The sequence below is a fragment of the Silurus aristotelis genome, assembly GCF_946808225.1.
Source record: "Silurus aristotelis genome assembly, chromosome: 9".
NCBI lineage: Eukaryota > Metazoa > Chordata > Actinopteri > Siluriformes > Siluridae > Silurus > Silurus aristotelis.
The window spans coordinates 2,368,607-2,380,887 of record NC_139582.1 but is presented as its reverse complement, the minus strand read 5'-3'; the positions used below and the strand labels follow the sequence as shown (position 1 = coordinate 2,380,887).

General features: G+C 42.4%; 1 protein-coding gene across 1 annotated transcript in view; it reads right to left on the bottom strand.

The window, feature by feature from the left end:
• Window positions 1-12,281, bottom strand: part of adam10a (ADAM metallopeptidase domain 10a) — a 60,249-nt gene that overhangs the window by 30,286 nt on the left and 17,682 nt on the right. The window contains exon 2 of the mRNA XM_083549940.1: window positions 10,047-10,197. Within this exon, the coding sequence (XP_083406066.1) occupies window positions 10,047-10,197 (151 nt within the window). The remainder of the gene's footprint in view (window positions 1-10,046; window positions 10,198-12,281) is intronic.

Genomic DNA, 12,281 nt, shown 5'->3' with positions numbered 1-12,281 from the left:
CAGACTAACCGCTCTCATCCCGCATGCTAACATGGACGCCTGAGCAAATCCATCACCGCACTTTCAAAACTATTGGATCATCCTCCTCCTCCTCAAGTGCTTCTTGTGTATTTTGGTAAAAACGAAGCTCACGCATCGATTCCTTCATTCAATTAAACATTCCAGTGTTATCGAGAGCGCCAGTGTTTTCTAACAAAACCGTCCGAGTCAAAAAACATGCCTCTCGCAGATTAACTGCTGTACAGAGACCAGAGGAAACACACGATGGAACGAATGTTCTACAGAATCACACACCCGAAAAAAAATACACTGAGAACAATGTAGCACATGAAAAGGCATGTGATGTTAACGTGATGGGATTTTCCCAGGATACACTCTCTCTCTCACACACACACACACACTCACACTATAGACAAATGTTTGTAGATGGCTAATCTTCCACATTAGATCTTTCACATCTTCCAACTATTGTAAAGCAGATCTTCATGGAGCTGGCATTGTCATGTTGAAACATGTTTGGATCTCCTAGTTCTAACAAAGAAAAAAATTTCATGCTCCTGTATCCAAATGCATCTATACAAAAAGTTGTGGTAACATTTTAGGACAGAACCACATATGGGTGAAAAACTTAGGCGTCCCAATATTTTTGCCTTTATAGTATGTGAAGAAATGTGTGTGCAGACCCTCACCCTAACCCTACAGAATGAGTAAATGACCTAATAAAACCTCGTAAACAGGAACTGATTCATTGACTGAGGAATACAACAGGAAGCAGCTTTGTAGCAAAAACGCTGTCTAGGCGAGAAAAAAAAACGCCGAGCGTGTCGTTCTGAACGATCGGCCGCCATCGTACATCAACTGCGACGGATTGTGGGGAAATTTGTAACCTTTTTCCAGCTATGCTCAGTAGCTAGGCTAATGCACTTCCTTTTGCTAATCTTATAAAGCATAAGAATGAGAAAGCACACGATTCAAGGGGTACATCACGCTAACACACACACATATACACTAACATGCACACACAGACACACAAACAAAAAAACAATCATTTCAATCTGGTCATTTGCAGGTACCAGTGTATGTAAAATCTTCCCTTCCTCTCAGGTGAAATACAGCACCAAACAATGATGCACGGTGTTTATAACCCAGCGGAAACACTCTAGATCAGTGGTTCTTAACCTTGTTGGAGGTACTGACCCCCACCAGTTTCATATGCGCATCCACCGAACCCTTCTTAATTGGAAAAATAAAATATGATTTTTTTTCAAATTCAAAACATAGGTATATATTTTACTGGTGCACAAAATAAACCGTGCATCAACATCACTGTGTTTAAAGAACAAAACCATTAAAACATGATTTTCACACAAAAACAAAATAATAAATATTTACTGCAAATCAGTGTGACTTCTGCTCATGAATCATATGAGTCGGGTGTGTGTCTTGACCTCCGCCGAACCCCTGGGGTTCGATCGAACCCAGGTTAAGAACCACTGCTCTAGATGTTGCTAGCGAGCTAACCCTGTGAGGAAACCGCTAATTAAATGTTAAAGAATGAAGTCACAGTTTTGCAGGAAAGCTGCGAAATTTTCACGATATAAATTTTCACGTGCTATAATTAAATACTAACACTAATCAGGTAACGAGTAAATGAGAGAGCAGGCAGATGGGACCCAAAAATCTGGAATCTATAACAACGAGAAAATAATGTTTTATTCATGGATGCAAAAACACTTTTATAATCGTACCAAGGAACATTGAATAGATCGATGTATTGAAGAGAAAAGAACGTTTTCTTCATGACTACAAAACCGCAAGGCAGTAAAGGAGGTCGAAAACTTGTAAAATGCTCCTTTAACCATACGACGAAACCGACTTTTACAACCGATATGACATAACAGCAAACCAACTGGTGGTTGTGCAGAAGTTTTGCTTTCGATACCGGATGGAACCTGCGATTAAAGCCCTCAGATGTGAGGCAAAATGATTATGCAAAAATGTCAGCTTGCACAAGCTTGCAAATTGCAGTTTTCTACCATGCAACCCTTCACCAACCTGCATCAAACAAACTGCACTTATTCCTCCGAATCAGGATCAGACTCACAACTGTACTTTTTATCTGAATAATTTCTCTTTGATCCTCTCTGTGTCTTTGTGTGTTTCGGAAGGGAACTATGCTGCCTTTACACAAGAGTGATACTAAATCAAGACTAGAAGGCAAAAAAAACAAAAAAAACAAAAAACACTCTACTACTGTGACAACACAAAGTTACAAATACTAAAGGTAATATGACCATGTTTATCAGCCGGACCTCACAATCACCCTGCCTTCAGAATCACCTGGTCCTTGCATTACACTGACCATACAATCACCCTGACTTCACCATCAACTAGTCCTCATCATCACCTAGTCCTCACAATTACCAAGTTCATAAATTCAGCTGATTCTCACATCACGCTGGTCTTCACAATCGCCCAATCCACAAATTCACGAACACCTCAGAATCACCCGGTCCACAAATTCACCCTGGTCCTACAAATGCCCTAGTCTTCACAGTCACTCTGGTTCCCAAAATCACCCTGTTCTACCATTCTCCCCAGTCCTCCCAATCTCCCCAGTCCTCCCATTCTCCCCAGTCCTCCCATTCTCCCCAGTCCTCCCATTCTCCCCAGTCCTCCCATTCTCCCCAGTCCTCCCATTCTCCCCAGTCCTCACATTCTCCCCAGTCCTCACATTCTCCCCAGTCCTCACATTCTCCCCAGTCCTCACATTCTCCCCAGTCCTCACATTCTCCTGTGTTTATACAACATTTTATAGCTTTTATTGAAAAACTAAGCAAGCCAAAACACTTATTTTTTGTATAGTTGCAGGAATATCATTAATTAGCTACTGTGTGTGTGTGTGTGTGTGTGTGTGTGTGTGTGTGTGTGTGTGTGTGTGTGTGTGTGTATAGAAAAGTATTAAGCAATTTAGTGGATGCGTACAAATTTGTTATTCCTAGTAATTTAGATGTTTATTTCTCAGCTAAACTATGACAAACTTTTCGGTGTCCCAAAGCCGCCCACTTCCTGATTTACAAACACCAGCTTCCGAAAACATCCCTGTGGAACGTTCTGCAGACCTCCAACAATCCATGCAGTGTCAATAGTGACATTCAGAACAGTCTCTAATGCCTGACCTACTCAAACATGCAGAAGCTGAAGGTCTGCTATAATGTCACCTAGCACAGCTGTGTTTCAGAGTGTGTTCCAAACTCATCCTTTTCTCCAGGACAGAAGATCAAGGCATATTAAAGGCAAAGTCACAGTTATTCCTGTGCTGATACACTGAAATTCAACTCGGAGTTAATTCCTGGTGCTGAACTTGGAATTCTAAAGGTGAACTCTGATGATACAACTAAATCCTCACCACAAAAGCCAAGTCTTGAATACTAAAACCGTTTTCAGGGAGCTGAAGTTGAATAGTGAAAGAAATTCTAAAGCTGATCCTGAGGCAGATTTCTGACAGTCAAATCCTTAAATTGAATCCTGAATGCTGAAGCAAGTGCTGATGCTGACTCCTGGAACAAAACCCCAAAACTAAATTCTGACACTGAACATAAAAACTGATTCTGAATCCTAAATACTGAAGCTGAATCGAGGGAACTTGAATCCTCAAGTCTTGATCCTGAACGTTTCACATTCACAATGCTGAGGATGAAGCTGAATCCTGAATCTAAATCCTGAAAGAAGTCTTGAATTCTAATTATGAAACATATTTCTCTCCAAAAACTGTGATTTTTTTTTTTTTAGCATAGCATCAAAATGTAAATGGCACAACGCTTACAGACATCAGATCTGGGTCAGCTGCATTGAGCAACTTCACTCTGTGACTTCATTTTTACCAAAGGAAAACAGAACCCTGCCTTTCAGCAGACGAGAGACCGAGCAACCTCAGCCATTTCTGATGCCCCAGGCAATAATGTCCGGAAGACACTGAGTTGTGGAAATAAGAAAGCACATGAAGGCTGCAGCATTACCGCATACTGGGCCTTAAGAAAATTTGACCCACGACTCACTCTCTTAAGTTCTGCCAGATTGGACGGAGACAACTGAGAACATTTTTTTCCAAAATATCAGTATCCAGATTTTCAAAGCTGTAAGAAACAGATGGCAGAAGATTGAAGCCAAAAAAAAGTTCTGCAGTTTATTAAAGTTTCAGCCATGACTAATATTGTAAGCGAAGTCACCATTACAAGCTCCTACCTTGTAGAAACCTGCTCGTTTCAAGCTCTGAACAACCAATCAGCTCACAGTTCCTTTCCTTAAAGCCCAGCAAAACCAAAAGTCCACAGCTGCTGTCATCCAAATCTCAATACTACTGTAACTATAGTTCCTGTCCATAGATACTATTACCCCAATGAAACCTTAAACAATCAGTCCATAGTTCCTGTCTTCAATAATACAGTAGCCAATTAGTCCATAGTTCCTGTCTTGCCTGTGATACAATAGCTAATCAGTTTATTATTCCTGTCCACCAATTACACCCTTAATCAATCAGTCCATAGTTCCTGACCCCCTGATAATATAGTTGGCCAATCAGTCCATAATTTCTGTCCCCCAATGATACAGTAGCCAATCAGTCCAAAGTTCCTGTCCCCGAATGATTCAATAGATCAGTCCATAGTTCCTGTGTTTCCAATGATACAGTAGCCAATCAGTCCACGGTTCCTGTCCCCCAATGATAGTCATACAGACTGATCAAACTCAACTCGGAGATCAGTTACAGTTCAGTACAGCACACACACACACACACACACACACACACACACACACACACACACACACACACACACACACACACACACACACAGGACATGCTAATGAGCCTAGCAGTGACATGTGAGCAGTGTTCTGAGTGACTGTTGACAGATTGAGCTGTGTTACTGTCAGGAGCAGCAGCTGGGTTTAACATTGACCAGCTCAGCGTATCCATCACTGCTCTTAGTGCTCTCGTCAACTCCCCCTCATGATTATCATCCCTTCCTATTGTCATACACACCGCAAAAGTGTGGCACTTAAAGGACAAAGAGTAGTGGGTACACCGTCAAACACAATCTAGCTAAACACAATTTCCATTCAGTGGCTAGCTGATTAATCCGCATACATTTACAGCATTTGGCAAACACCATTATCCAGAGCCAGTTACATTTACACAACTGAGCAGCTGGAGGGTAAGGAACTTGCTCAAGAGCCCGGAAGTTTGGTAATGATAGAATTTTAACTCATGATAGCTTCCAATTCATGTACCAACACATCAAATAGAGATCTATCGACAAATTAGAAAGTTAACGATGTGATGCATCGGTTTAAAAAAAGGTGTGAATCCGATACAAGTTGGCGATGCTTCGTTTTGAACATATTTGCTTAAACGATTTATTTACTTTTATTATTTATAAAGTGACAAATAATTTGTGACCCATATTTTCTACATAGATAGATTTCTCCTCGCTAAACTGTTTCTCGAGCGAGTTCTCTCAGCATCGCTGCTGCTACGTGAATATGATCCATGTGTCCTGAAAGTCAAATAGAATATACACTATATTTCCAAAAGTATTGGGACACCTGGTCATAATTATGGAATGTGATTTTTGAGCATCACATTCCACATTTAGTCCCAATCTGCTCTTATAATTCCCTCCACTCTTCTGGGAAGATGCTCCACTAGATTTTGGAGTGTGCTTATGGATGTGTGTTCATCAGCCACATGGATATTACGTAAGGCAGGTACTGATGTAGGGGAGGAGACCTGGGGTGCAGTCAGCATTTACATTCATCCCAAAGGTGTTCAGAGCTCTGAAGCAGCAAGATCTTCCTCTCCAAAGCATGTAAACCAGATCTTCAAGGAGCTCACTTTGTGCACATGGGCATTGGCCGTGCTGGAGCAGGTTTTGGGTTCCCAAGTTCAAGAGAATGCAAAATTTTATTAAGAGTACATCTATTGTACAATTGAGTGCCTCCAGTTTTGTGGTAACAGTTTGGAAAAGAACCACATAGAGCAGGAAGGAGCAGGTGACCCAATACTTTTGGAATTATAGTGTAGATTAACATGGCAGAGGTAGAGCTGTATCTTCCTAGAGACAGAACTTGAAAATAACGTTTGGATTAATTGCTGTCTGTCTGACTATTGAGTTCACCAGTTTGAAAAACTTTTGACAAATCATCTCCGTTGTGATATTGGTTAAAGATTGGTGGTTCTACACATTTTAAAATGTTGACGTCAATGCATTTTGTGCTGAAAGAGTAAACTGAAACCTGAAACCAGTGAACCAGTAGCAAAAATGTAGCAGTCTTTTGCTGCCAGAGTTTTTCTATACACCATCCATCACAAACCTTTTGTGGGGGGCGGGGCTTAACATTTTACTCAAGCTGCCTAGTGAGATTTAAATGGACAGATCCCTGATCCAGAAATAGAGATTTTGGAACCTGTTCTAGATGCAGATTCTGTACAGTTGCAGAGTACAGTGTACTACAGTGCTTGAACTTTGCAGTAGAAATTACATCTCCACTTTCAGGTCCAGCCAACTCTCACGAGCCAATCAAAACGTACAATACTTCTGGGACAAATTGAATTCCGTACCAGTCGTCCCTCACTCCATATGCACTCCTGTTGTATTTTGACACATATTTACCAGCAGTATTTATAGCTGAAGCTTCGGCTCTTCTGACACGCTGCGTGTACGCTTGTGAACTCTCTTAGCACCTCAGTTATTCGCTTCACATACTCTTAACTTCAAATGCGCTACAGAACCCTGCAAACACTCTTCTTCGGGTCAGGATGTCCTGAAGAAGAAAGGTTACGCTGCTTATAAACAAGCACGAAAGGGGGATTGCGCTTCCTGATTTTGCTGAAACGAGGTATACAGTAACACATTTGTCCTGCGGGCGAAAGACAAAGCGTATCAGATGCTGGTCCGGAGCGGCGTGTGGATTCGGATTACTTTAGGACGTGTTCTGATTTTGAATACAGTCTGTTAATGTTGCTATTGATTTCAAGCCATATGTAGTTCTTCCCCAAACTGTTACCACAAAGATTGAGAGATTTCTCGTCTTTGGAGAATTAAATCATGCCCTCATTAGAGCTAGGAGACCCAAACCTGTTCCAACATGACAATGCTCCTGTGCACAAAGCTCCATTAGGATCTGCTTCAACATGGGTTGGAATGGAAGATCTCCTGCTGTAGAACTAATCCACGACTCTACTGAACATTAAATGTGAACGCTGACTAACACCCTTGTGGCTGAATGTGCACAAATCTCCACAAGCTGCTTTCAACATTTTAAAACACTTTGGAACATCTTCCCAGAAAAGTGGAGGTCATTAGAACAGCAAATGTGGACACTGATGCCTAGGTGTCCACAAACGTATAATGTAAGCGAAGGGAAAATTTCATTCTACTGCATCCGAAGACGTCATATACAATTGTGTGGCTTTGTGGTAACAAGAAGAACCACATGTGGCTGAAAAATCAGGAGTCCCAATACTTTTGTCTATACGGGTCTAAACGATACACCCCAGTTCTCCTCACCTCAACTCCATCAGTACCTGACTTTACTAACGCCATTGTGGCTCAATGAAATCTTCCTGAAGTCTCCACAAAATCCAGTGGAACATCTTCCCAGAGACATGGAGGTTATTTTAACAGCTAATGGAGACTAAATGTGGAATGAGACATTGAAAAAAGAAGGACATAATGATCAAGTGTCCAAAAAGAAACCTTTGAACTTCTGATCAAAAGGTTGTGAGTTCAAATCCCAAAGCTTTAATGACACCCTAATGCAGAGTGAGTGCTAGGATTTGAACTTGTGACCCTCTGATCCAGAATCGAATGCCTTAACGACTGAGCTTCCACCACCCATTAATCCCAGCTAGAGCTAGCATGCTCCGGTACGGCGGATCTCTGATATTAGTCTGGCGCCTAATTCACATAATTCGGAGCGAATATATAAAATTAACACCAATGACAACACACACTGTGATCCTACAACATCACAAAACACAACACACACTTTCCTACATCTCCAAGCAACTCATTCAGACTGCGACTGTCGCAGGAATCTTTTGACATGTTCGCCGAGCGTCTCGGTCTGGGAGCTGGAAATTATTCAGGACTTTCCCCTGACTACTGAACACTGAATACACAAACAAGCTAATATCTTTATTCCGCCAGAGCTGGGGTGCACCTGCCTGATGGGGTGAAATATCAAGAAATGCCTCTGCGTCATGTGAGCGTTTTGAGTGGAATCCGAACAGGAGAGACAGCAATGTGTGTCTCTGTTTATTGCTAGCAACTGTATGTACGAACAGTCTTGATTGGTCAGACGGGACGAACAGACAGACAGACAGACAGACAGACAGACAGACAGACAGTGAATAGTAGCTATTGTGCCAATTGGCAAGTGTATTACATTTGCTATATTTCTATGACGTTTTATTTCCTTGTCAGTCTAAATACTGGATTCTGATTGGCTGGAAGGAGTTCAGGTGCGAGTTCACACAGGTACTTTGCGTTCTAAATGAACGTGCTGCGTTCGAACACCGGTAACCGTTGTAACTGGAGATCCACCTAAAGTTGATTCACATCGATTGTTTTTTCCTGGTAGCATCGGCGTCCGGGCCGGCCTCATTACGAGAGCGCCATCTAGAGGCGAATAACTGACATTACGTGCAGTTTGTTTTTACACGCGAGACTGCACACTGCACGGAGAGCGCTATATAATATCTATTCAATTATAAATTAATTAATAAACATTATTTGGAAATGATTATTTATTAATACAATTAATATATATATATATATACATTTTCATGATTCAGTCTTTTTTTTTACGGTATTAATTCACATGGTGTATAATTTTTTTTTTATCTAATATACAATTGAAAAATAAACTCGGTTAATTGGTTATCGGCAAGTACAATCCAACCTAGTTATCACTATCTGTTAGTAACATTCTGCTCCAGTTCCATCCAGAGTAAGACATTTCCTAATGACCTTAATGAGCTCCATGGAGGACTGCTGCATGTGAAGGAACTTTTATGGTGAATATGGTGATTTTATTAAACCATATTTTTTTTATACATGACTGACTTAAATCAGATTTTTAATAACTCGGTTTCTCCGTTTCATCCTTCAGCAAATTCTGGCATTAACAGAAGGACAACAGGGCGAAAGGAGCCATTTGTGGAGCTCAAACTGTCAGTCACTACTGAACCCGCTGTGAGAGGCTGAAATGAGCGACCTCCTCCTGGGAGCAAGTATTTTTAGAACGCAGAGTGGATGTTTGTGTCCTGATGGAAAAACGAAAGAGTGTGAGAGAGTGTGGGAGAAAGAGAAAGAAAGAACACCTGAAAAACAAATAGTTGTGATGCTATGCAGGGACTGGAAATAAAAGTGCTGGGTCATGTAAAAGCCAGTTCTTATTTAGATTCTATTTAAAGCAAAATGGGAAAGTTCCAGAAGCTGTATTCGTGCTGTACCAGTTGAGATCATGAGGTCACTCCGGAAGGCTGAGCGAAGCTCTGAGAGAAGTTCTGATCGAGAACAAGATCGAAACAATGACCATTCAAACCAAAAGCGTGGTGAATAACACCAGGGTGTCATGAGGTATCATGAGAACATACCCAACTACAACTCCTTTATGTAATAAACTAGATTATTCATCTCCATCAAACTGCACCTCAGGCAACAACAGAAGGTTTTGGATGAAATTCCAGAGATCGCTATGTCAATATATATACAGCATTTTAATCCTCATTTGCTGTTCTTATAACTTCCACTCTTCTGAGATGATGTTCCACTAGATTTTGAGATCTGTGCTTATTCATCCAGGTACAAGGGTGTTAATAAAGTGAGGTTCTGATGTAGGTGAGGAGAAGAGGCCTGGTGTACACTCATTGAGTTGGAGCTCTTTAGCAGTAGATCTTCTACTCCATACCAGGAAAGCTGGCTTTGTGTACAGGGGTATGAGGGGAGGATTGAAGGGGCAGGGTGGAGTGGTGTACTCACCTGCCATGAGCGTGGAACTCCAGATGGACAAGCTTGTCTTCGTGAGACACAGCCCTTTTAGCTCTCTGGTGTCGGCTGTGAAGGACGTCGGTGTCGTAGGACAAACCCTCGAAGTGCCGAATGTACTTGCTCAAGCGATTCTCATACTGACCTGGAGAAAGAGAAAGAGAGAGAGAGAGAGAGAGAGAGAGAGAGAGAGAGAGAGAGAGAGAGAGAGAGAGAGAGAGAGAGAGAGAGAGAGGGGGATTAAAAAGAGGAAATAGGAAAGGACAGAAGAGGAGGGAAGAAAGAAGGGAAGAAAGAAAGAAATGATGAAGTGATGAGAGAATTGTGTTGCGTCTCTTCGCATTATTATTAAGGATCTCGGAGTCTGTGATCTCAAATTCAAATTTTATTTGATCTCGCACTCCTGATGGAGCTGCATGTGGGGGGTGGTGGTGGGGATTAATGAAGGGGTTGGGGTGGTTTGTGTCTACTGCTGCGCTGCTGCACGTCCATGCGATGAGACGCAGCCTATTGTGCGCAGCGCGTCTCTCTTTCGTTCCGTTGCCTCCTTCCTCACGCTGAAAATAAACTCCTTCCTGCAATAGTAGGACTGCAGGCTAACAATACCCTGTCCTGAGAGGACAACTTTTCCTCTTCCAGCACAACACACGTCTTCTTTCACCTCTGCTTGACAAGCAGCAGGCGTATCACACACTCTCACAACACACGCATGCACACACGCACTTCTCTTGTGACAGACACTTTAACCAGACAAACACAGCAGCATCGTGTCGGCCTGCGTGTGATGAGGATGTGACCGAGACGGTGTGATGCTGTGTGAGGTGGCATCCACTTCCTGTTTTGAGTAGTTCCTGATATCAACAATATAGCGTACACACACACACACACACACACACACACACACACACACACGGGCACACAGAACAACGAGAAAAATAAATTTCACAGCTTTTAATCGATTTAAGAACGGCGTCAGACTTTTTATCTGTTTATAGTTATATTTTATACTGTGGAAGTGAATTCAGGGAACTGAACAATAACGATGGTACACACACACACACTGTAGGTACACACACACACTGTAGGTACACACACACACACTGTAGGTACACACACACACACACACACTGTAGATACACACTGCTCATACACACACTGTAGAGCTACACACACGGCTGATACACACACTGTAGAGCTACATACACTGTAGATACACACCCCTGATACACACACTGTAGATACACACACTGTAGCGCTACACACACTGCAGATACACACTGCTGATACACACACTGTAGAGCTACACACACTGCAGATACACACTGCTGATACACACATTATATTGCTACACACACTGCAGATACACACACTGCTAAAACACTAAAGTGCTATACAAACTGCTCATACACACTGATGATACACACACTGTAGAGCCACACACACTGCTGATACACACACTGTAGAGCCACACACACTGCAAATACACACTGCTGATACACACACTGTAGAGCTACACACACTGCAGATACACACTGCTGATACACACACTGTAGAGCTACACACACCGCTGATACACACACTGCTAAAACACTAAAGTGCTATACAAACTGCTCATACACACTGATGATACACACACTGTAGAGCCACACACACTGCTGATACACACACTGTAGAGCTACACACACTGCAGATACACACTGCTGATACACACACTGTAGAGCTACACACACTGCAGATACACACTGCTGATACACACACTGTAGAGCTCCACACACCGCTGATACACACACTGTAGAGCTCCACACACCGCTGATACACACACTGTAGAGCTCCACACACCGCTGATACACACACTGTAGAGCTCCACACACCGCTGATACACACACTGTAGAGCTCCACACACCGCTGATACACACACTGTAGAGCTACACACACCGCTGATAGACACACTGTAGAGCTACACACACTGCAGATACACACTGCTGATATACACACTATATTGCCACACACACTGCAGATACACACACTGCTGACGCACAGTACAGTGCTACACACTGCTGACGCACAGTACAGTGCTACACACTGCTGACGCACAGTACAGTGCTACACACTGCTGACGCACAGTACAGTGCTACACACTGCTGACGCACAGTACAGTGCTACACACTGCTGACGCACAGTACAGTGCTACACACTGCTGACGCACAGTACAGTGCTACACACTGCTGA